Consider the following 26,574-nt stretch of genomic DNA (forward strand, 5'->3'; position numbering starts at 1 on the left):
ATCTTGGCTTCCTTTAGCATTGGTTGCATTATAATAAACAAAACTAGCCAGGCGGTGGTTCATACCTGTGATGCCAGGGGCTTGGGAGGCTGAGGCAGAAGGATCTTGAGCTCAAAGCTAGCCCCAGCAATTTAGTAAAGTCCTAAGCAATTCAGAAAGATCCTGTCTTTTTTTTTTTTTAATTTACTTTTATATTTTATTTTTAGGTGGACACAATATCTTTATTTTTTATTTTTATGTGGTGCTGAGGATCAAACCCAGTGCCTCATGCATTCTAGATGCGTTCTCTACCACCGAGCCCCAGCTCCAGCCCAAGACCTGTCTTTAAATAAAATTTGAAAAAGGGTTGAGCATGTGCCTCAGTGGTTAAGTCCCTGGGTTCAATCCCTGGTATAAATAAGTAATCAAATATTAAAAACAAACAAATTCTTATACTGCCGCAGAGGTGCCATTTTATTATTTAATCATTAATTCTAAGCATATTTGTTTGTGTCTATGGGGACAAGAGTAAGGGTGGAGAGGTGAGGAGTCTGTGTTGGAAAGTAAAAGATCTCTAACCTGAGAAATTGGAAAGTGCAAACAATTCTGGGACTCATTTCACCCACTTTCCCCAAATTATCTGGAATTTCTTTGGGTATTTGTCCTGAAAATGGTGTAAGGAAATGCAGACAAAATTTAAGCCAGAACTAAGAAAAGTTAGACCCTAAAGACAAAAATTTTAAAAAATCATTCTTATTGTCGGGGCACGGTGGTGCACGCTTGTAATCCCAGTGGTTCTGGAGGCTGAGGCAGGAGGATTGCAAGTTCAAAGCCAGCCTCAGCAAGGATGAGGCACTAAGCAACTCAGTGAGACCCTGTCTCTAAATAAAATGCAAAGTAGGGCTGGGATGTGGCTCAGTGGTCGAGTGCCCCTGAGTTCAATCCCTGGGATCACTGGCCCCACACACACACAAAAAAAGATCATTCTTAGCCTACTGTTAATATCCCAAATAGGTAGACTTATAAAACACAGTTTATCTACAGATTTCCATGGAAACTGGTATACCAAAGGGAAATTAGAAAGGAGAGAAATTGTTGTGCTGATTCTACGCAAATTAATGTCTGATTTTCATTAGGTTAGCGCTGTTTTCCCCCCAAGGTCTAGGCGTTTATTACCAGCAACAAGCACTCAGTGTCAATTAATCCAGGATACTTTTATTTAAAGGATCCTAACTTATAGGCTTCACTCAACTTCTCTCAATATTGTTTAGTCTTTCATGGTGGAAGTTAAAATATCTTTATCCTAGCTCTGGTTCCACACTGCGGAAGGTCTCGGTCCCCTCTTAGTGAGGAGCCCGTCCCCAGCAGGGCCGTGCCACGGAGACCGGCCTCTAACGTGATGCGAGTTGCCCTACACCTTGGCCGCAGCAGAGGCTGCGCTTCAAAACCGCCCTGGATCGTCAGTTTCGCAACTTGGGCAGGCCCTCTCCCTCCCTTTAATACTGAAACCGGCGGAAGAACACAAAAACAAAAACAATAACAAAACCCACCCTAAAAGCGAAAAACAAATCCAACAGACATCAAAACCGCACAAATGCCTAGGGAAAGCGCGCCAACTACACAAAGAAAAGGAGGGGGGCTGCTGGGATTCAAAATCGTTTCGCTGAGACGTACACCCCCCTGGACCTATCGGAGTTAACTGCGCGCTTGGTCGTAGCCAATAGACGCAGAGTGTCTGGTCCAGGTCCGCCCTGAAGACTGATGGACATTTAGCTAGCCCAATGCCATAGGGTGACGCTAAAGAACCAACCAATACGTTCGGAAGGTGGGTGGAGTGTAGGCCAGGGGGTTGGCGGTGCCGTGTCATGGAGGCTCAGTCTCTGAGCAGCCATTGAAGGGGAAGGAACTGCTGGTGTGTGTGTGTGTGCGCGTGTGTGTGTGTGTGCGTGCGTGTGTGTGCGCGCGCGGGTGTGTGGACAAGGAGGTGGGGGCAGCCGAGTTAGAGTCCCAACTCCTTGGACTCCATTTGCTATTCTTTTCTTTCTCCCCCACATCTGTCTGGTGGTAGTGGGCGTTTAAATTTGCGTTTCTTTTCATTCATTTCCAAATCTTTTTAAAATTTCAGGGTTGGGGGGTAGTGGGAAGAGCAGGAAAGGGGAAAGGAGGAGAGTAGGAGCAGAAGAGCAGGAGGAGGACATGGAGATGAAGAAGAGGATTAACATGGAGTTAAGGAACCGAGCCCCGGAGGAGGTGAGATGACTCAGCCCCCACCCCTTCCCGACGGCCCCCGAATCCTGGGGGTTGGATTTCTGGGTGCTGAGGGTGTGTGTGGAGAGCGAACAGATCAGTCTCCGCCGGGGGTCCAGGTTGGTGGAAATGTTTAATTTTCTTTAAAATCATTAGGATTTTCTACTTAAAATGGCGAAGGGCTTAAGTTTCTAGGGGCGTATGTGTGCGCGCGGGGGCTCAGCCCCTTTCTGCGCTCCCGGCGTCGGGCGTCCCGGCCTCGCGGGGGCGGGAAGAGCGCGCGGGGCCCTCGGCTGCCGCGCGGGGCGCGTTCCTCCCGGGGCCGGCGGCGCGCGCGACCCCCCGGTCCGCTCGGCCCCTGCGCAGCCGTGGCCGCCTGCGAACTTGGTCCAACTTTTCTGCAGTGCTGCCAACTAGGGCTTTTGGGGGGTGGGCGCCCCGGCCTCTAGGCCTCGGGGCGTCGGGCGTCGCGCCGGCCCCGGCGGAGGTCGCTGGCGGAGTCCGCTTCCCCGCTCCGGGGCGCCCACTCCCCCGGGAAGCGGCGCGCGCCGACCGCCGCCGGCGGAATCTGGGTCAGCGGCGCCTTCGGACCGCGGGTGGGTACGGGGAGCTGTCGCGATGACCGGCGGTGGGGAGGGACGCGAGCGTGACCCGCTTCTGCCGCCGCCGTGTAAGTGTCCCGCTGGTCTGAACTTGATTCCCGCCGGCGGCTTGGACCTCGGCGGAGGGTCTGCGTCGCCTGCGCCCTGGAGGCTAGGCGAGGCTAGCGAGGCGCCCTCGCCGCAGTCCCCCGAGTTAAAGAGCCGGCGTGGGGAGGGGCCACGCGAGGCGGGGTCGCGGCCAACTTTCCCGGGTCCGGGCGGGGGCGTCGCGGGGCCCCGCGCGGCCCTCCCCGCCAGCGGCGGAGCGCGGGCACCGGGGGAGCGACCCTGGTCTTCCTGGGGGAGTCCCCGCCCGGCGTGGGGTTCCTGTCGGTCCCGCGCATTTCTCTGGTCGCAGCGGACGGCGGCAGCAGCCGGCTAGTTTGCGGTCCCTGAAATGACCCTTGCTACGGATGGCAGTCCCAGGCTCTGCGGGACCTGGGCCGCGCCCGCACACGCCGGCCGAGAATTGCCCCGGTCCCGCCTGCCTTCCGCGTGGGACGGTGCTGTGGGGTCCCGGGGTCTTGCCCCTGCCCCGCTTCTTCCCGGGTCAGCGCCCCTGAAGCCGGCCGCGGGGGGCGGGAGGAGGAAACAGTCATACCATCAGAGTCAGCCCTCGGAGAATGTGAACTTTTCTAGAACTTATTCTTAGGGGCTTCAGAAAAGAAACAGGACAAACACAACCACACCTAAAAAGCGGTCTCGGAAGCACATGTTTAGAATACCTTCATTACCATATGTCTTGGGACAGAAAAAGGGACTTGTCCTCTCTCCTATTCCTTTACCTAGTGAGCCGAGTAATTTCCTTCCAGTTCTGGGGTTGCAGTTACCTTTCTGCAGGCTCCCTTCCTGTGCCGGGTGTGATAACGGCCCCTCTGTTTGTGTCTATTTGTGTAGACCGTTTACAAAGCACTTTTAACGTTTATTTACTTTTCTCCTTCCAACAAACTTGTAAGATGGATTGTATTATTCTAGAATCCAGACTAACAGATGGAGTCCTAGGGCAATTTAATGATTTCCTTATGTGGAAGAACTGGCTTTCTGACTCCAAATGTAGTAGTCCTCCCCACTCAGTTAAAACTGGAAGGCGTAGCTGTACCGCACACCAACTGTGTGACCCAAGGCAAGTCATTCTCCTTTTTGGTCCTGGGTTTCCTCATCTTCAAATAGGAGATCATGGTGCCATCTCTGGTTTACTAAAATAATGCTGTCAAAGTCATACTCAAATAGAAAAGGTGTCATGCTTAGTTGCTGATTTTTAGCCCTTTAATATAGTTTTGCATTGGGAGTAAGAGAAGCAGGGTCTCCTCATTCCCCCTTAAGGTTAAACCCATTTACACACTCATCAGTAACTTTTGTTACTGCAATTCTGACCTAATAGGGAATCCAGCCCCCGACTCCCAAGAATGGGAAAATGTCCACAAAAATGTACCACAGTGACAGAAATAACATTTTTCTAAGGGTGTATCATTCTGGATGATATTGTTTGTCCTCAAATAACACTGGAAAGATGGGCTGACCCAGAAGGAGCTTTCTGACATTTCTTCTTGAGAGGTATCAAGGTTTTTTAAGTTTCTGTGGCATTTATCAACCAAAGATGAAGAGGTTTAAAAGTGATAAAATGGTTTCCTCCATTCTCTACTTTTTAGGTAGGTTGTTCACGTGAATCTTTTTCCAGTATTCTAAGTGTTCCCTTCCTGCATAAGTATATGTCCAGATGGTGAGGATCCTCATTAGGATCAGAAACATTTCAGTTGGAACTTTTTTCAAAGTTTTGTTTTTTTAGTACCAGGGATTGAACCTAGGGGCACTTAACCACTGAGCCACATGCCCACCTTGTTTTGTATGCTTTACTTTGATACAGGATCTCACTGAATTGCTGAGGCTGGCTTTGAACTTATGGTCCTCCTGCCTCAGTTTCCTGAGCTGGTGGGATTACAGATGCACCATGGTGCCTGCATGAAGTTTTGTTTTCTATACCTTAGTGACTCAGTGGTTTGAATCAGGCATTGAATTTGTTACTCTTAAATTTAATTTGGAAGATAGCTTGTAGTGATAACTAGATTTTATATTAGCTGGCAGGGGGTGGAAAGGATCTGTGTAAGGCAATTTTTTGTTTTTTCAAGTGTGGTCATGCTGGGTTACCCTGGCCTGGAACTCCTGGTCTTAAGTGATCCTCCTACTTACCTGGGATTATAGGCAACAGCTACCATGCCCTGTTTAGGATTTGGTGTTTTAATATTCACATTTCCACAGTGTCAAACCAGGTCTGTTGCTAAACAGATCGCAAACTAATCATTAATGTATTCCCTCTCACAGGTGACAGAGTTAGTTCTTGATAATTGCCTGTGTGTCAATGGGGAAATTGAAGGCCTGAATGATACTTTTAAAGAACTAGAGTTTCTGAGTATGGCTAATGTGGAATTAAGTTCATTGGCCCAACTTCCCAGCTTAAACAAACTTCGAAAGGTAAGTCAAGTTTGATGTACAAGCAAGGGTTATTATGTCATTTCATTTTGCCAAATGAAATGACTATTCTGCCTGTTAGTGAGAAAATTTTGTTTCTAGAGATAGGAAAAATGGTTTGTTGAATCAGCTCTAAAGCTGCTTTTAGAAATTTGAATTTGTTAGTGGGATTACTTTATGACACAAATTTGGATTTTCTTTCTTTTTTTTTTTTTCTTTTAAAATTTTGTTTGGTTGCAAATGGATTCAATTCCTTTATTCAGTTTAATTTATGTGGTGCTGAGGATCAAACCCAGTGCCTCATACATGCCAGGCGAGCACTCTACCACTGAGCCACAAGCCCAGTTCCTCCTTCTTTTTTTTTTTTTTTTTGTACTGGGGATTGAACCCAGGTTTGCTTAACCACTGAGCCACATCTTTCTTATGTTTTATCTAGAGATGGAGTCTCACTGACTTGCTTAGAGCCTCTCTCAGATGCTGAGGGTGGCTTTGAACTCCTAATCCCTCTGCTTCAGTCGCCCCAGCCTCTGGGATCATAGGTGTTCACCACCATGCTTGGCATGAACTTGAATATAACATCTACCAAATATTTTTCTTTGAATCATGAAATCCAAATGTAACACAACCTAAACCAAAGCTGAGTTAGGAGCTCATCATATAGCGTTCTCATATGTCATTTAACAGGCACAAATGGGAATTTGAAAATTAATGATGATAAACGCACCCCCCCCCTTTGGTATACTTTTTCTTTTTCTTTTTTTTTTTGCTGGTGATAGAACTTACTTAAATTGGTATGCTTTTAAAATCTTAGGTCCATCCTAAGTCTTCAACTCTCCTTGTTTCTCCCCATGTTGAATATATAGTTGGAACTTAGTGACAATATAATTTCTGGAGGCTTGGAAGTGCTGGCAGAAAAATGTCCAAATCTTACCTACCTCAATCTGAGTGGAAACAAAATCAAAGATCTCAGTACGGTAGAAGCTCTGGTAAGTGGAAAGGTTTATCACTGGACTTTCTTTTTTTGTTGTTGTTGTTAAATTTTCTCAGATTAGTTTGTGTTTTACCTTAGTTATTTCTGTTTAATGCAAAACTTCTGAATTTGTTCTCTCTCTCACTCCTCACTTCCCCCCATATTGGGGATTTAACCCAGGGGCACATCTCTACTGAGCCATATCCCCAATCCTTTTTATTTATTTATTTAAAATTAAAAAATAATAATTTTTTTGATACTTTTGAACCTAGGGGCACTTAACCACTGAGCCACCTTCACAGTTCTTATATTTTGAGCCAGGGTCTTGTTAAGTTGCCGAGATTGGCCTTGAAGAAGTTGCCATCCTTCTTTCAGTCTCCCCAAGTTCCCAGATGAAATTTTTTTTTTTTTTGTACCAGGGATTGAATCCAGGGGTACTTACCACTGAGCCCATTGCTAGCCCTATTTTTATTTTTTATTTTATTTAGAGATAGGGTCTTGCTGAGTTGCTTATGCCTCACTGAGTTGCTGAGGCTGGCTTTGAACTTAAGGTCGTCCTGCCTTAGCCTCCCAAGCTGTTGGGATTCTAGATATGTGCCCCAGATGAATTTTTTAATTTGTTCTTTTTAGACATACAAGGTAGAACCCAAAAGAATTTTTAAGTCAGTGAAAAGCTGTATTTATTATTTCATCATCAGCTTCAAGATTTGACTATCTGGTTTCAAAATTTTCATTATTTTAAGTTCTATTGCTTTTCATTCCTTCTTGATAATTTTTTGAGTTACTTTAAGTGTCCCCTAGTTTTTGGTATGTGGGAAGGAAAAGACTATTTAGTAAAACTCTGAAAATTGTTGCTCTGATTTTTAAAAAGTGCCGCAGTCTGGCTGGGCACAAAATCACGAGCCACTCACAGCTTTGTAGATTCAAACAGCAATTCTTTATTCCAGAACTCACACGGGCCCTCTACAAACATGTTCTGGGGAAATTCACGTTCTGCCTTCCCCTGCAAAATTCACTACTCCACCAGGCTCTAATCAGCAGGATACGCCTTAAACCTGGAACCGCCCTAAACCCAAGGAGGGGATACTCCCTAAAACCTGATCCGCCCTGGTCCTTGAGGAAGGTCACCTTACTCAAGCATACATGCAATGTCACTGCAAATGATCTGAGTCTAAGACAAGTCCATTTCCACAATGGAGAGTCCTTCCTCTAAGCAACATGGGGTACGCTGGCAAGGAAATTTCGATGCGTCATTCCTACTTGGCAATGGCTCTCAGCAAAAAAGATTGGGAGGTCATTGAAAATGTTGAAAATAGAGCTGTATTTTTTTTTCTTTTTTTTATGGGTACTGGGGATTGAACCCAGGGGTGCTTTACCACTAAGCATATCCTCAGCCCTTTATTTTAAAAATATTTTTATTTTGAGACAGATTCTCACTAAGTTGCTTAGGCCTTTGCTCAGTTGCTCCTACCGTTGATCCTCATGTTTCAGTCTCCCAAGTCTTTGGGATTACAGGTGTGTACCACTGTGCCTACTTTGTGTGATTTTTTTTTTTTTTTTTTAATTTTTGTTACTGGGAATTGAACCCAGTGTCACTTAACCACTGAGTTATACTCCAACCCTTTTTAAAGGTATTTTTATTTTATTTTATTTATTTTGGGACAAGGTCTTACTAAATTGCTGAGGGTTTTATTAAGTTGTGAGGCTGGCCTCAAACTTGTGATCCTCTTGCCTCAGCGTCTCTGGTCCTTGGGATTACAGTGTACACCATCATGCCTGGCCTATGTGGTTTTATTTTATTTTATTTTATTTTTTAATTTTTTTTTTTTTTAAAGAGAGAGTGGGGGGGGGTAGAGAATTTTAATATTTATTTTTTAATTGTTGGCGGACACAACATCTTTGTATGTGGTGCTGAGGATCGAACCCGGGCCACACGCATGCCAGGCGAGCGCGCTACCACTTGAGCCACATCCCCAGCCCTTGTGGTTTTAAATTGATCATGTGACTGTTGTTGCCTATGCACAGGTTTGGTCATCAAAAATGTGTTGAGTGTCCACCAGAAATAAGGCACTCAGTTAAGATCCTGGAGGTAACAATAGTAGATCAAAGTTTTGGAGTTTATATACCAGGGGCTAATTAAGAGAATTGGCTATGTTTTATAAAATAACTCTTTGTTATAAAATTCTAACAATTCAAAAGTCATTCTCTCAATTTCAAATATATGTTTTTTGGATTGTGAATTAAGAAGAAATAATATGATATATTAAATCTTGACTGAACATCTTTACTTTTCTAGCAAAATCTTAAAAATTTGAAAAGTCTTGACTTGTTTAACTGTGAGATCACAAATCTGGAAGATTACAGAGAAAGTATTTTTGAATTGCTGCAACAAATCACATACTTAGATGGATTTGATCAGGAGGATAATGAAGCACCTGACTCCGAAGAGGAGGATGATGAGGGTAATCACTCTAAATACTCATAAATGTGTCATAATTATAGTCTCTACTCTAGCCATGCAAATAAGATTGGACCTGGAGGTATAGGTAGAGGGGAAAAAACCCACATCAACTATTGGTAAGACAAGAAGATTTTAAATCCCACAGCTCTAGCCTATATTTCTTCTTTCAGATTTTTAATAGCTTCAGGGAATTTAATGATTTCTGTAATATGAAGCTCTGTGACATTTTACATCTATATAAACTTGTGTAACTACTACCCAGTAATAGTGAAAACTTCTTAAATAGTATTTTTTTTTAAAGGATCCATTTATAATAGCCCCAAAGTAGAGACAACTCGGGTATCTGTCAACTGATAAATAGGTTAAAAACATGTGTTATATCCATACAATTCCATACAATATAATATTATTTCACCATGGAAGTGAATGAAGTACTGATACATGTAAAAGTGAATCTTTTTTTTTTTTAAAGAGAGAGTTTCCCAACATTTTTTTTTTTTTTTTTAAAGAGAGTGAGAGACAGAGGGGGACAGAGAGAGAGAGAGAGAATTTTTTTTAACATTTATTTAGTTTTTCTTAGTTCTTGGCGGACACAACATCTTTGTTGGTATGTGGTGCTGCTGAGGATCGAACCCGGGCCGCACGCATGCTAGGCGAGCGCGCTACCGCTTGAGCCACATCCCCAGCCCCAACATTTTTATTTTTTAGTTTTCGGTGGACACAACATCCCTGTATGTGGTGCTGAGATTTGAACCCGGGCCGCACGCATGCCAGGCAAGCACGCTGCCACTTGAGCCACATCCCCAGCCCTAAAAGTGAATCTTGAAGACAGTCTGCTAAGTGAAAGACGTCAGACAGAAAAGGCCATGCATGTTGTTTGGTTTCATATATATCAAAGGCCCAGAATAGGCACATCCAATAGAAATAGAAAGTAGATTATTGGGGTGAGATTTAGGGGATGGGAACTGATAATAGGTATGGTTCTTCTTTTTGAAGTGGTGAAAAATATCCTAGAATTAGATTGTGAATATACATTTTTAGATGAATATAAGATTAAAAGATGAGGTGACAGAATAGCCGTTGTTAGTAATAGGATGATATTTATTTTTGGGTCAAAGTTTTCACTATTAAAATAATTTCTTTTTTATACTGGGGATCAAACCCAGGGGTACTTTACTACCTTTTTAATTTTTATTTTGAGTCAGGTTCTCCCTAAGCTGCTTCAGGGTCTTGCTAAGTTGCTGAGGCTGGCTTTGAATTTGGAATCCTCCTGCCTCAGCCTTGGGAGTAGCTGGGATTACAGGTCCACTGGCCCAGCAAAGTAAATTTGTTTTGGATAAATAATGTTATAAAATGTTGGAATGAATGATGAACACGAAGGTTTTGAAGTGTCCACGAAGTGAAACCAACTTCAGTGCATGTAATATCTGAAAATATACACATTGAATAAATACCAGTATTTAGAAACCATTTTCAAGCAATAAATGTTGAATGTTTTGAAATGGTACTCTTAAATACAAAAAAGGGCTGGGGATGTGGCTCAGTGGTTGAGTGCTTCTGAGTTCAATCCCCCACCCCTTGTTTCCCCAAAAATGGTAATCTTAAAAGAAAAAAGTCACCATGAAATACTTTTCCACCAGTTGGCTTAAGAGTTTAAAGTGATTGGGAAAGGGTAAAAAGGATGAACGTTACTGGAAGGAAACATTTGTCCAGACATTTGCTCATCTTAAAAACAATACACACACACACACACGTATACATATAAAATATATACATATATATTTAAAATGTTTTTTAGTTGTAGATGGACACAATACCTTTATTTATTTGTTTTTGTGTGATGCTGAGAATCAAACCCAGTGTCTCACATGTACTAGGGAAGTGCTCTACTACTAAGCCCCAGCCCCCACATATATATTTTTAAATATTTTTAAAGATGGAGATGAAGATGATGGAGATGAAGAGGAAGATGAAGCTGGTCCACCTGAAGGATACGAGGAAGAGGAGGAAGATGATGAGGAGGAGGAGGATGAAGATGAAGCAGGGTCAGAATTAGGAGAGGGAGAAGAAGAAGTGGGCCTTTCTTACTTGATGAAAGAAGAAATTCAGGTGAATAAATACTTTGTATTAGCCTTAAAAATTAATTACTTAGGCATAGGGCTAAGTACTATAAAAAGTGAGTTGGAGAAATCTGAGAGTTGTTTGCTAACTTGTGAATGTGTATGTATCTGTCTGCTTTTTTTCCCCATTGTGGCCTATCCCAGACTACATCTAGATAAGTATAAACACCTATTGATCATAAATCCCAGATGTCTTTCAAATCCACTCTGCTTTCAGTGGTATGGTATGGTAGAAACATTTTATAGGTGTTTCTAGCCTTAGTTTCTGCATTTATAAAAGTGAGATTATACCAACCTCTTAGGATTGTTTTAAGGATTTGACAAGATAATGTAGGTATCTAGTCCCTGGCACATTGTAGGTACATTTTAGAACTTATTTCTTCCCTCCAATTATTTCTTGCTTGATACTCTGAATATAGCATCACTACTTAGTAATATCCCCTGCAGTGCTGCCTGGGTCCTCTCATTGCAAATGTGATCCTGTCACTAGCCTTCTGGAAACTCTTAATGTTTTTCCTATTGCCACCCAAAGATATAAACCCTGCATTGTCCGTTTGGCTCCTGTTTCCTTCCCTAATTTCATCTCCCTCAGTACCAAGTTAAATTATTTCACCAAACTATCCCTTGCCTTTATGTATGTGTATTAATTGTTTACTCTATCTGAAATGACTTCCTACCCAGGTCCCTGATGGACTTAATTTTTGTTTGTGCTAATTAAACATAAATATAAGTGAAGCATGTAAAAAGCACTAATTTTATGAATAGCTCCGTGAAATTTCACATGTATATATACTTGTGTAATAGTCACCCCAGTCATGCCTTGTAAACTTTTATCCTTAAACTCAACTCTGGTGCTAACCTTAATTTTGAAGTTTTCTATGTTTTTTCTTAGAAAATCATTCCTTCCTTTGTTATCTTTAAACCTTGATTAGGCTTTTTTAAAAAAACTTATTTGGCTACTTTCTGTGCAGCCGTGAGCTCGTAAAGGGTGGGGAATACCTTTCATCTTTGCACCTCAGCATTTATTATCTCCAGTGGCACAAAGAATCTTGGCTCTTGGGAGTTTAGTGAAGTTCCTTTTTCCTAATGTTAAATTGAGGTTTCTTTCATAATTCTAAATAATTTTTCATTATTTTAGGGGATGTAGCTCAGTGTTAAAGTGCCTACCTAGCATTCATGAGGCCCTGGGTTTGATCCCCACAGTGGTGGTGTGGGGAGGAAGAATTCTTATTTAGACTAAATATTATTTGTTCTCCTAATTACTTTTACATCAAGCAGGTCGATAATATCTGGTCAGTGATTATTTTTTTCTGATACCATTTTAAATATGAAACTACTGTGGAAAATAAACTACTGTACATTTGGTTCAGGCCCTAATGAGTTAGGAACTTATATAATAACGAAGAACAGAACCTTAAATATTTTAAATCTTCACAGAATATTTTGAATATTTATTTTCAGTCTGTTTGGTTTACACCAATATACAGCTTAAATGTTTTTCCCCATAAATTTTTATTTATTTAATAAAATAAGTGTCTTGTTGTTAACATTTGGCCTTTTATTTTTTGTTCCAATAATTCCTCCTTAATTCTAAGTAGTATTAAGTCATTTAAAAATTACTTTCAACTAACTGCAAATGTTAGCTTTATCATTCCATTGAGTACTGTGAAATACTAACCCCAAATGACATGGCCACATAAAGAATAAAAAATTCTGTGATAATACATATAACCTTAAGTCTGTAGGAGTAGCAGGGACCAGAAGGAGTTTTTGTTCCTGGGATAATCTGAATGTTGAAAACTTAGTCTTGTTTTTATTTTATTTTTATTTATTTTTATTTGCTATTGGGGATTAAGTCCAGAAGCACTTTACCACTGAGCGATATCCCCAGCCCTTCTTATTTTTTATTTTGATACAGGGTCTCATTAAATTGGTGAGGTTGGCCTTGAACTTGTAATCCTCCTGTCTCAACCATAGGAGTCACTGGAGTTACAGGCTTGTGCAACCGGGCCTGGTCTGAAGTCTTGTTTTTAGAAGCTAAGCGCCAGGGAATGCTTTAGAGACGATTGAGATTTAAAAAGAAATTAGAAGGAAAGAGAGTGCCTATTCAATTAACTTTTAAAAATTTTTTAATTTTATTTATTTTTATGTGGTCCTGAGGATCGAACCCAGTGCCTCACATGTGCAAGGCAAGTGCTCTACCACTAAGCCACAACCTCAGCCCATTCAATTAACTTTTTATTTGATTTTTAAAAAAATTTCTTCCTATTTCACTGTTCTTCAGAGGCAAGGAATTAATATGTGTAAAGAAGGACTTTATGTGTGTGTGATATAAATCATTAAAAATGGAGATGAGGATGCTTGGGTGTGGTGGCGCATACTTATAACCAGCGGCTCAGTAGGCTGAGGCAGGAGGATCGAGAGTTCAAAGCCAGCCTTATCAACTGTGAGGTGCTAAGCAACTCAGTGAGAACCTGTCTCTAAATAAAACACAAAATAGGGCTGGGGATGTGGTTCAGTGCTCAAGTGCCCCTGAGTTCAATCCCTGGTACAAAAAAAATAAAATTAAATTTTAAAAAAGTGGAGATGAGGGCTGGGGTTGTGGCTCATTGGTAGAGAGCTTGCTTGGCGTGTGTGAGGCACTCAGCACCACATATAAATAAAAGAAAAGGTCTATTGACAACTTTAAAATATATTTTAAAAAACAGAGGTAAGGTAAGACCCTCAATAACAGTTACATCATATCTCAAAAAATAAAAAAGGACTGGGGATGTAGCTCAGTGATAAAGAACCCCTATGTTTAATCCCATACCCACCCCCCACCCCTCCACCCCACCCAAAAAAAAGAAGTTGAGAGCTTTGGGAGGATTGAGAATCATGGTGTCCTTGTATTACTCATCCACAAATGAGGAAATATTTCCCACTAATGAGAAGACTGTAGTCTCTACTGAACAAATTTCTGGCAAACTGAGTTTTTTGGGGTCAGGTTGGGGGGTTGGATACTGGGGATTTAACCCAGGGGAAGTCAAGCTCTGAACCACATTTTATTTTTTATTATTTTATTTTTAAGTTTTAAAAAAAATGTATATTTTTTAGTTGTAGGTGGACACATACCTTTATTTTATTTTTACGTGGTGCTAAGGATTGAACCCAGTGCCTCATACATGTATGCCAGGTGAGTGCTCTACCACTGAGCCACAACCCCAGCCCCTTTATTTTTTATTTTGAGACAGGTTCTCACTAAGTTGCTTAGGGCCTTGCTAAATTGCGAGGCTGGCCTCAACCTTGCAGTCTCCCTGCCTCCACCACCTACGTCACTAGGATTATAGGTGTGCGCCATCACGGTGACTTCAAAAGCTGAGTTTTTATTGATAGTATCTAAAAGATGATTTTTAAAAAGGTCTAGAACATGAATCAATTAATCCAGTCACATTTTGTTTGAAACAAAATTCAGAGAGAGAGCTCTTTTAGACTTGGACTTTTCTAAATCATCAAGGAATAAGTGTGATTAGTAGTTTATATTTTTTGAAAATTATAGCTATATATCCTCTTTTATTATTCCTTACAAATAAAGAAAGAAAGAAAACAAGCAACCTAGCTCAACCTGGTGCTGGGCACCATGGCACATGCCTGTAATTCTAGCTTCTAGGGAGGCCAAGGTAGGAGGATCACAAGTTTGAGGCCCTAAGCAACTCAGTGAGACCCTATTTCAAAACAAAAAATATAAAGGCCTGGGGATGTATGTAGCTCAGTGGTAAAGCACCCCTGGGTTCAATCCCCAGTACCAAAAAAAAAAGCTCAACCTGTTCTTTGCTTTTATTGATTGGAAAATTGAGGTCCAGAAAGATAATGTGGTTTGACTCAACATATATAACTATGTTGGCTAGGATTCAGATCATTCTTAACTTGATCTGTAAAATAAAAGGTCTCATTTTAAAAAGAGTCAAAAGTTGTGCTGTCCTACCTGTGCTAGTAGGTAGATGTGGCTATTTAAATTAATTAAAATTAACTAAAACTAAAAATTCAATTCCTCATTTGCACTGGTTACATTTCAGGTACTCGGTAGTCATGTGTGGCTGGTGGTTATTGTATTGCACAACACAGATATGGTACATTTCCATTGTTGCAGGAAGTTCTAAGAACAGTGGTGGTCGAAAGCATAACTTATTTTTATAAAGAACTAGATATTTAGTTGGATTTTAAAAAAAAGATATAAATAAGGAAGAAGTTGTGGTTATCAAAACACAGGGTAACTAGAGTTTTTTTGCCTTTGTTGGGATATACTCAATAGTGAAAAATATGTTATGGTTTATTTATACTCAAACTGAATATTTGAATTTCAAGGATGAAGAAGATGATGATGATTATGTAGAAGAAGGGGAAGAAGAGGAGGAAGAGGGTGAGTTACATTAGCCAGAAACAAATTCTAGAATTAAAAATATTTTTTCATGAACTTTAATAAATGAGTCTGTAATACAAATTGTCACTGATCCTTTTGATTTTGCTGTTTATCATAGAGTGCTTTGAAGTCACAAAAGTTTCTTTTTTTTTTTTTTGGCTGTTTTGAATGCTATTTACAAAAGTTTTTTAAAGAGTAAATTTCTCAAGGCATTCCTTAATTCCATTAAAGGAACAGCTCATAACATGTATTTTAAAATCAAAAACGAAGAGATAGGGGAGCTACCCTGAACTCAATTTATTACCTTTTTAAGGTATCTCATTTTGAAGAGGGAAGAGGGAACAGTTGAACTCAATATAATATTCTTTAAGATTTGATATCCAGGGTAGGGGGACTCGACTTGCTCTTTAGCATTCTTTACCTATAGGTCTTTTAAAAAATTCACTAACAGGGGCTGGGGATGTGGCTCAAGCGGTAGCGCGCTCACCTGGCATGCGTGTGGCCCGGGTTTGATCCTCAGCACCACATACCAACAAAGATGTTGTGTCCGCCGAGAACTGAAAAATAAATATTAAAAAATTCTCTCTCTCAAAAAAAATTTACCAACAGTTTCTTCAATATGAAGCCTAGTTTCTTCATCTGTATTTCATGACTTGGCCACAAGGGTGCATAGCAAGCTGTCATTATTTATGCATTTCTTGGTCTGTTAAGTCTGTTTATACACTGAAATAAAAAGAAATTTAAGACTGGAAGCTTAATATATATATATATATATATATATTTGTCAACTTTTCACTAAGAGTCAAAACTTTGTAACTTAACAAATACTCATTTGTTGAAATTAAAGTTTTTACACTTTTCCTTCCATTCTTCTTTTAGAAGAAGAAGGTCTTCGGGGGGAGAAGAGGAAACGAGATGCTGAAGATGATGGAGAGGAAGAAGATGACTAGATCATTCTAAGACCAGATTCCCAGCATTCCTGGGTGTGCAATAGAGTGATCACATCTTTGTTTTCTCATGTACGATGCTATCCCTACAGAAGATAATGTGTAACTTTTTATAGAAAAGTGTGGTTTTACTATTTTTGCCTTATCATTCCAGTTAAGATTTACTAGTCTGTTAATGATCATATTGTATGTAGAGAAAAAATTTCATTGACACTTCCCCCTTAAGACATTCTCTAGCAATTATATTTAGAAGCTTAATTTTTCTAATTCAAATTCAAGTTCATTGTATTAGTAATTTTTAGTCCGTAATTAAAACATGATTGCTTTTACACAGGTGAAGTTTGGTGCATTTCATTCATAAGATTTTAAAGTTATTTATAAATTAACTGAAATTACAGTCATCTGTAATATGAAATGACAGTAGTCTCTTGAATAAGTTGATTATTATTATTATTATTTTTTTTTTTTAGAGATGATCCAGGGATCTTTATTTTGAAGGCATTGACTTTTTTTTAAATAGCTAAAGATATTTGGGTGGTTTTTTTGTCACATGAATTAAGTTGCAAAGTAGAAGCAGAATAATAAAGGTTCTATTCAGCAAATTATATAGTTTGTGGATTTGGGGGAAGTTCTAGACAGTAATATAATTCATTGATTTTGTGGTGATTGATAAGATTTTATTTTTGAAGGAAAAATTGCCTATACTAAGTGGGACATGCAGGTGAGCCCTCTCTTTAGGCTGCAGATCATGACATGCCAATGGTTGTTTATTTCGTTTTGTTTTAGGTGTGCACTTTCTCATCAATTTCTTTATGATCACCCTCCCTTCTTGTTGACTCCCCTCTCTCTATCCCAAAAGGAAGCTGGGAACTTCTGGATACCCAGAAAACCTTCAGTCTTATACCTCAACCACCTTTTCAGATCTCTCTGGGTTTTAAACAGAGTGGAAGAAACTGAGAATTTTCTGAGATACAAATATTGTTATTGATACAATTTCAGGCAGCAAGCTCTGCTTATTGTAAATCTTTCTTGACTGACAATATGTAAGACCATATAAGTAGGAGGAAGAAAGTAAAGAAGCAGGGGAGGGGTTTTGAATTAGCATCAATGTCCATTGCCTGTTGATAATTAAGGAGATGTTTAAGTCAGTTTTTTAGTTGGCATCCCAAATTATTTGGATACCAACCCTGCGCAGTATTTATAATTTTTCTGAGTAGAACCTTTAGTTGTTCCTATAGTTTTAAAGCATTACCAGATGTAGCATTTAATTGGAATATTGTAGGCAGTTGGAAAAATATTTGGGATTAAATATTAAAATTAAGACTTATTTTCAAGTGAATGACCATTAAAATAGAAGAATATTTGGGATAAGTATGAGTGTGTGCTTACTTACATGGTTACTAAATAAAATATAACGAGTACACAGTACATCTCTGTTTTTGTCATGGAGGCTCCATGTTCAAGGTAACTGCTTTGTTCATTTTGACTATCTTAAAATTTTTTCTTTGTTTTGAATATTTGTAAGGTTTTTTAAAGTTAGTGTCAGTAAACTAATTGAAGCTATTCTTTTACTGGGACACATTTAAATTACTGAGTGTAGTACTGCTGCTGCTTGTTTTTTTTAGTTTAAAATGTATGACTTGGCGTTTTAAAGGATATTTGTGGAGAAACTGAAACAGTTGCACAACTGACTGAAATAAAACACTTGGAATAAATTTAGTAGGGGGATCAGAAAGTACAAAAGATTGACATTATTTTCTCCTAATTTTTAACAATTGATATACCCTGCTTTAGTCTCTAAGAATTCTCATTACATACTATGTCCAGATTATGAAATACTTATTTTTAAAATGAAATCTATATATTGACTTCCTTATCAATCATCTTATTGTGCAATCAAAATTAGAGTTCTTTGGTTTGAAAACAACACATAGTGAACCTCCAGGTAACTTTTAAGGACTTATTTAGCTTTGTGGGTGGTATTTTCATGCAAATAAGTAAGGGGGGGTTTTATATTTTGTAGAAGTTTGGGGTCCTATTTTAATGCTCTTTGTATTGCAGTATGTATATAGTGTATTAAGTTCTTTAAGAATCTCTCCGTGAACATTGAGGTTAATACTTTTGTGCAACTGTGTTTTTGAATAAAGCCATGACAGTGTTAAAAACAAATCAAAAAGCAGTACTCATGATCATTCTTTTATTGTTTCTGACTATTCCCTGTTTTTCCTGTGACTGCTGTAACTTAAGTTTTTGAAACGGAATTGCTTCAAATAAATTGAAGATTTGTTATAATGATTAGCTTCAGTGTATGATATTCACTTTTTCAGCAATATTGTTGGCAGCTTTGAAGATCTTTTTAAAAACAAATGAAAGTTTCCTCATTCAAATTTGGATGTGATAAATAGTTTAATGTATCATCTTTCTTATTAACTTTTTTCCAAGAAGCAGGAAAAAATTCTTGATTCATTTAATTTTCCTTTTGGAGTTGCAATTGAACCTGTACTTTTATTGCCTGTAGTGGAAGTAACTATTACTATTATTACAGTTAAATTGATTATAAAATACTGTACATTGCCAGGTGTGGTGGTGCACTCCTGTAATCCCAGCGCTTGGGAGGCTGAGACAGGATGATAGAGAGTTCAAAACCAGCCTCAGCAACAAAGGGAAGGCATTAAGCAACTTCATGAGACCCTGTCTCTAAATAAAATACAAAATAGGGATGGGTATGTGGCTCAGTGGTTTGAGTGCTCCTTAGTTCAATCTCAACAACTGTACATTAATAGTTTTTCTAGGGCTGGGGATATAGCTCAATTGGTAGAGTGCTTGTCTGCATGCACAAAGTCCTGGATTCAATCCCCAACACCGCGTGTGCACGTGCACACACACAGTTTTCTAATATGAGCCCATCATTTCCATCTGTACTCTGTAGTGTGTAACTTCAAAATCTTTTGATGATATAAATAGATATAATTCTTACATATTTAATTTTGAAAAAGTAGGTATTTCTCTGTACTTTGGGTTTTCCCCTGGTAAGTGATTTTTAAAAGTTTCACTTGTGGAGAAGTCTGGGAAGTATGTTTTGTATAGTTAAGGCACAAGTATAATGCTAAGTAATGTTTTCACAATTGCTTTTTGGTTTTATGTTTAATATTGCAAACGTATTTTAATTATAGAATTCTTCCTGAGGAATGGAAAATACTGAAGAATTTTCAGCTGCAGGTATTTATTATGACTTTTGTTTATGTCTTCAAAAAATTCAAAGCCTTTACCCTCTTGGTTAAAGAAAATGGTAGAATCCCCACACAGTTTTTGGTGAGGTTGATGGGTAATGAGGCAATTCAGTGAGAGACTATGATTCAAAACACTTAAATATTGTTTCTTCCTTGTTCTGTATTTTAAAGAGAGGCTTTGGAGCAGATATTTTTCCAGTTGCTGGAAATTTTTCCTGTTTATAGTATAGGGTGTAATGATACTCTGCAGCTGTAGCTAAAATAGCATTCTACTACTGGTGCCTTTTGCATATACTAATTAGCCTAAGATCTGAGAACCCTACCTTACCTTGAGACAGTTATTTGGGTTTATTAGTCTATTTGAACAGCCAGTCTTAACTGGAAGGACAAACGATTATACCGCAAGTGGAAATTACAAAATGAATTGATCTCAGGAGCATCTTTTAAAAGACTACATAATGGCAGGGGTGTGGGGGGGGACTACATATTGATAAAGTAGTTTTATGTCATACGAGTGTAGATACTTTGGTAAAACCCTGAAGTAAGATTATTTCATAATAACCCTGATTAAGAAAGACTCAGAAGTAGGTATGACTTTGAATTTCATTTGTATTTATAAGTAATTTAACATGAGGCATCATTTGAATTTGGCTACTTACAGACACATTCACACTAATGCTTAATAATGATACATGCTACACACAACACTGATGAAAACAATCTAACTTCACGAAGTGATGAGCCAGGCTCCCTGGGCAGGCCTGTAATCCCATTCCTGGGTTCAATCCTCAATAACATGCATGCAAAAATAAATAAATAAATTACATTCAATAAACACTTGCCTATTTTCTCTGATTCTCCTATTAAATACTTCAACTACACCATCTTTCAGGATGAAGTCCATGATCTCCGCCCTTCACTGGGACTTTCCCTGATTAGGCTTATTCTGCAGCCCCAGAATTGGTTCTCCAATGTGAAGAGAATTTCTCCCAGAAGGATTTTTCACCTTTTTTTTTTCCCATTAAAAAAAAGAATGGTACCAGGGATTGAAACCAGGGGCGCTTAACTACTGAAGTACATCCCAGCACCCCACCTTTAATTTTTTTTTTTTTTTTAGTTGCAGATGGACACAATCTTTGTTTTCTAATTTATTTTTATGTGGTGCTGAGGATCCAAACCAGTGCCTCGCAGTGCGAGACAAGCACTCTACCAGTGAGCCACGTCCCCAGCCCTTTTTTGTATTTTATTTAGAGACAGGGTCTCATTGAGTTGCTTAGTGCACTGATAAACTGCTGAGGCTGGCTTTGAACTTGGGAATCCTCTGGCCTCAGCCTCCCCAGCCGCGGGGTCCAGGCGGGGTGGCGCCGGCATTTCTTAGGGCGGTGTAGTGCTTGACGTCGTTCCTGCTGGGAGCTGTGACCAGTCGGTGGGGCTGTAGAAGAATCTATAATAGAAGGAACTGGGGTTAAAGCAACTGAGAACCGAGACGTCAGGCCGGAGGCTGGGCGGGAGGCTGGGCCAGGGCCAGCCCCAGGCCTCCCCTCCACGTGCTCGAGCTGGGAGAAACCCTGAAAGGCCGCGCCCACCACGCCCCTCCGGGGGCCAATGGCCACGTTAAGTCGTCACCCTTGAGGGTCTGGGCGGTGGGGTTACTGGGGATTGACCCCGGGGCGCTGTGTCCTTTTAATGTTGGGGACGGGGTCCTGCTTAGTGGCCGAGGCTGGCCTCGAACTCCAGCCCTGCCTCCTCCCAGCCGCGGCAGGGTCGGCCCGCGCGGGGTTCTTTTCGGGAGGCTGGAATGAAAGCCACCAGGACAAGTGATCGGAGGTCGGCGCACGGACCCAGGTCGGTCGCATCCCGGGGACACGTACCTCGACTCTCCGTGCACTGCCCCAGCCTCACCCCGAGATGGGTGCAGGCTCTTTTTCTGGGTGCTGTTTTACCACGGGGCGCTCTCCCGCGACTCCGGGACCGTTCCGCGGAGACCGAGGTGGACCTGAGACCGAGAGGGCCCCTCGGTCCTGAAGGAACTAACGGGCGCCTCCGCTTCCACTCCGGGGACACCGAGCGAGAACCACCGGGTCCTCCGCGTCCAGAACAGAACCGAGAAGTCAGAAACGGACACACCGAGTCAGGGCTCCGCCAGGACCGGGGCTACCCGAATTGCTCCACAAGGGCTTTTCCCACAACGACTCGGATTGGGCCCAAAATGCCGCAATCCCGGCCACGTGACCTCCCCCCGCCCGCCCTCTTCCCCAGAGACCGAGGGCCAGGCGCGCACCGCCACACCCAAAGCTCAGACCTGCGCATGCGCGGAGCTGGCGCGACGGACCCCGGAACTTCCGGAGCCGCGTCCGCGGGAAGCGCTTTGGCTTCTCCATGGGTTTCCCGCTTCCTGCGCCGCGGACTGGAACTCGGCCGTTAGCTCTGCGCGACCTTCCTCTTCTTTACCGCCTTTTACAATTTTCAACTCTTTCTTAAGGATTAACAGAGCCTCTGTTTTCTAATTGAATTTCAAAACCTGGCTCACCCTCAATCCCACCTTGATGAACCTGCCCAGCTGCTCCGCAGTCACCAGCGTTGGTGGAAATGAGGGCTAACTAACTACCCTTACCCTAACCTCTAAGTGCCGCGTTGGGAGCTGAGGCCACTTTGTCTGTCCCTCCTGTTTGTGCTGCATCTGGTGCAAGTTGACCGCCCACTTGGCCTTGGAACGTCGCCTCTTCTCCCCAGGAGCCAGCTTACTGTCGCACGTCGTACCTGTTTTTATTTTCCCTGTCTTAGAACTGCTGATGTGATGAGTCAAGTTGTACCTACAGACGAATGAATTCTAGAAAGTGATACACAGTTCACACGTAAAATAAAAATAGCAATGTTTGTGAAACTGCCGAAGGACCGGTACCTGCTTCCATAGAATTAGCAACTGTGAATGTTTAACATAAGTAAAACTAATACCAATGATTTCTCAGGCATTTTTAGTATCTTTTACAAAACAGCCACAAAATTGGGTAAAATGAAGACCACCTACTTCACTTAACAATTAAGAGATAAGAGTATACTTGAATTATATTTGTTTTGGTTGTGGGGATTTAATCCAGGGACAATTTGCCGTGTCCCCAGCCCCGCCCCTCTTATTTTTTACTTTGAGACAGGAACTCAATAAATTGATGAGGCTGGCCTTGAACTTGCAATCCTCCTACCCCAGCCTACCAAATCCCTGAGATCACAAGTTTACACCACCACACCTGGCTATACCTGGATTTGAGAAGTCAAGATTTCCTGTTTTCTGGCGTGCGGTGGCGCTCGCCTGTAATCACAGTAACTCGGGAGCCTGTGGAAGGAAGCCAGCCTCAGCAGATTAGCAAGGTGTTTAGCAATTTAGCCAGATCCTGTCGGTAAATAGAATGATAAAAAGGGCTGGGGATGTTGCTCAGTGGTTAAGCACCCTTGGGTTCAATCCCTGGCGCCAAAACAACAACGACGACAACAACAAAAACATTTCTCAGAAAAGGATTTTCCTTTTGACAGTAAATATTAGAGAAAAGTTATTGTTTTCTGTTTGTTGCTTTTCATCTTAAATTGAGGGATTGTGCATGTTTTCAGCATTAAGATTTTTTTCAATGAATCTATTTATTTGTGGTGCTGAGAATGGACCCCAGTGCCTTACACATGCTAGACAAGTGCTCTACCACTGCGCTATGACTCCAGTGCCTTCAGCATTGTTTTGTTACTGTCACAATAATCAAAACAGTTATTAGCAGATCAAGATAATAGTGAATTTGTTTTACAAACCACAGGACATTGAGAATTGCCTGCTGAGACAGGGGTTATTGCCATCTGGTCTATGCCACGAAGCCAAAGCATTACAGTGATCCTGTGATGAACCTACTCTTCATTTTGTGTCCTCTATTTTCCTTTCCACCACTATTTTGTATCAGCCTTGAGGTTATTATTATCAAAGATTAGGGAGAAATAAGAGGTTGCATAACAAGTTACCATGTAACGATAAAATATCAGTTCTGTGGTCTGTCTTTTAAGGTTTTGACCTTGAAAATAAAATATAATGTACTGTAATGGTTATCAGACTCACTGCATATCAGATTTATTCACTATTTTTACATCACACTACTAAATTTTGCTTTCTGTTGAGCATGTGTTCAGTCTTTACAAGCTATTTGCAATTAACAGATGAAGAAGAAAAAAAACAATGGAGAGTTATGTCCAAGTACTTTTTGAGGCAAGGAGGCATATAGCCGTGATCAAAGGCATCAAATGTACAATGCTTATTTAACAAACTTCTCAGTACCTCTGTTTAAGGCACCTAAGTCGTAGGAGATGAATAATTCACAACCCTTTGAAGAACAAAGTCTAAACATAAGATTATGAGCCAAGAGAGAAGTGGCAGGCAGAAAAATGGCTGAGCTGACAGCTTGTGCCCAGGAAACTCAAAGGGTGCCAAAACTTTGATTTGCTCACTTCAGTGAAGGTCTGATCATCTATTTTGCAGGGCTTGATTTTGTTAATGTGAAGTTAGTTGATCCATTTATGATGGAGAGACTTATACCATGAAAGATTATCAGTCGCCAGTTGCCTGCCTGTAATCCCAGTGGCTTGGGAGGCTGAGGTAGGAGGCCCTAAGCAACTCAATGAGACTCTGTCTCAAAATAAAAAATAAAAATGGGCTGGGATGTAGCTCAGTGGTTAAGCACTCCTCAGTTCATTCCTGGTACCAAAAAAAAAAAAAAAAAGAAAAGAAAAAAGAAAAATGAAAGAAAAACTCACCCGTTAAATGTCAGCTAGAGGTGTGGATTTACTAATTTATAGGGAGACTATATCTTTACATTGACTGCATTGTTCTTGCTCTTTAGTAAGAATATAATATTATCTGAAATGCAAGTCACAGAAGTATTTAATATTTTCTAGTAGCCACATTAAATTATAAAAAGAAATGGGTAAAATTAGTTTTAATGATATATTTTATTTAACCTAACATATCCAAAATATAATAATTTTCCAACATATGATCTCTGAAAATCATTACTGAGATATTTTACTTTTTTTTTTTTCCATTTAAATCCTTAAAATCTTAGGTGGATTTTAACATCTCCATTTGATGTTAACATTAAATTAGCCACATTTCAAGTACTCATGTCACTAGAGGGAGGTCTTGTGCATCTCCTTTCTGGGAAAAGGTAACTGAGAAGCCAAGCTAATGATCATCAGTTTCTCTGGTGAGTTCAGAATCAAAGTAAAAGGTACTGCTGGTCTGAAGGGGTATTTTATATACTTGGCAAGAATGGTGGACCTGGTCCACAGGAGAGTACCCTTTTTAGCGTTTTTGTTAATTGTTGTATTAAATATGTCTTACCTCAGTAGTACTAGACTAATTTGCCAAATGCTTGCTTCTTTTGATTCTATGCAAACCACTTTCCTCTATTAACATACTTTCTTTTCTTCAAACAGGTTTTAAATTTTTTTTCTTTATACCTAGTTATATATAGATGGACAGAATGTCTTTATTTTGTTTATTTTTATGTGATGCTGAGGATTGAACCCAGTGCCTCATGCGTGCTAGGCAGGTGCTCTGCCACTGAGCTACAGCCCTAGCTCCATACAGTTGTTTTTTTAATTTGTTCTTTTTAGTTATACATGACAATAGAGTATGTTTCAATAAATGTTCTTAATAGCAAAAATATTCAGTTCTGAATTATGTGGCTTTTAGTTATCATGTCACTTTAGTCTGCTTCAGTCTGAAAGAGTTTCTTGATATTTCTTCAAATTTTCTGACCTTGACACTTTTGAAGATCAGGCCACTTATTTCATAGAATGTCCTTAAACTTAGGTCTGTGTAATATTTCTTTGTGATTAGACCAAGGGTTATGCATTTTTGGCAGGAACATCATAGAATATTGATGCTGTATTCTCATTGTATCTTTTTCTTTTTTTAAAAAATATTTTTTTAGTTGTAGTTGGACACAATGCCTTTATTTTATTTATTTTTATGTGGTGCTGAAGATTGAACCCAGCGCCTTGCACGTGCTAGACGAGCACTCTGCTGCTGAGCCACAACCCCAGCCCCCTCATTGTATCTTATGGGGAGGGCCATAATTTTGATTTGTATCATTACTGACAGTGTTTGCTTGGATCACTTGATTTAGACCTTGTCTTCCAAGTTTCTCTATTGTAGTCTTCTGCACTTTGTGATTTAGTACGCACTGGGAAGATGTTTGATCATGTTCCTCATCAAAATTTCAGTTTTTTTGAGTACATCTAGATGTATAAGCTCATGATTTCTTATTTTACCAATGGGCTATACCAGCATTTTCTGTTTTAGTCAATGAATTCTATTGTGTGTGTTTGTTGATACAGGTCTCACTATGTTGCACAGGCTGGTTTTGAACTTGCAGTACTCCCACCTCAGCCTCCCTATTAGGTGGGACCGCAGACCTGCATGCCAACATTAAATTAGTATCATGTTTTTCCAGTTGAACCAGTTGAGTGGTGTCTCAGGTTTTTCCAGTGGACAGTTTAAGATAAATGCCTGTGTCTATTTCATATGTCCCTATCAGTCTTTGAGTACTTCCATGCTTTCTGGCACATAAGATATCTTAGGTTTATTATAATAGTAAAAAAAAAAAATAGTCTACTTTCCTGCCCAACACTGGAATCAGCCATTTCTCCAAGGAGCCCTAGAGAAGCCACTTTGTAAGTGCTAGTTATGCTCATTGCTCTTCCATGTTACTCCTTCCAGTTCTTCTCAAAGGTCAGAGAACATGTGTGTATACTCATTAGTGTGTGTGTGTGTGTGTGTGTGTATAAATTTTTTTTTTTTTGTACCCAGGATTGAACCCAGGGGTACTTAGCCACTTTCCCACATCTCCAGCCATATATATAAACATATATATATATATTATAAATACATATACATATGCATGTATAAATATGTATACTGTATATATATATATATATATAATTGTTTTCTTTTTAAAAAATTTTAACTTATAGATGGACCCAATACCTGCTGCTGGGGTTACCAGCACCCCGGTAGAGCAGATTCCTGCCTGGAGGTGTGAGCCGCCTGGGAAAATAAAAATTCTGAAAATAATCAACAAGG

General features: G+C 40.3%; 1 protein-coding gene and 1 long non-coding RNA gene across 3 annotated transcripts; one reads left to right on the plus strand and one right to left on the minus strand.

Annotated features, from left to right (window-relative positions):
• The first annotated feature begins 1,818 nt into the window (after positions 1-1,818).
• Positions 1,819-18,525, plus strand: Anp32e (acidic nuclear phosphoprotein 32 family member E). Its single transcript, XM_078027651.1, has 7 exons — positions 1,819-2,229; positions 5,187-5,336; positions 6,197-6,319; positions 8,600-8,765; positions 10,701-10,873; positions 15,229-15,283; positions 16,163-18,525. Exons 1-7 carry the CDS (start codon positions 2,176-2,178, stop codon positions 16,231-16,233), a joined length of 792 nt encoding a protein of 263 aa, XP_077883777.1. The 5' UTR covers positions 1,819-2,175; the 3' UTR covers positions 16,234-18,525.
• A 1,526-nt stretch (positions 18,526-20,051) lies between these two features.
• Positions 20,052-22,198, minus strand: LOC144368536 (uncharacterized). Of its 2 annotated transcripts, XR_013428301.1 has the most exons (3): positions 22,081-22,095; positions 21,332-21,936; positions 20,052-20,904 (listed from the first exon to the last, which is right to left on the minus strand). It is a non-coding gene; the product is annotated as an uncharacterized LOC144368536 (long non-coding RNA). The 2 variants fall into 2 exon arrangements; XR_013428300.1 differs by having other exon boundaries at positions 21,332-22,198.
• Between the last annotated feature and the right edge of the window lie 4,376 nt (positions 22,199-26,574).

Source organism: Ictidomys tridecemlineatus, chromosome 11 (assembly GCF_052094955.1).
Source record: "Ictidomys tridecemlineatus isolate mIctTri1 chromosome 11, mIctTri1.hap1, whole genome shotgun sequence".
In the NCBI taxonomy this organism is placed as follows: domain Eukaryota; kingdom Metazoa; phylum Chordata; class Mammalia; order Rodentia; family Sciuridae; genus Ictidomys; species Ictidomys tridecemlineatus.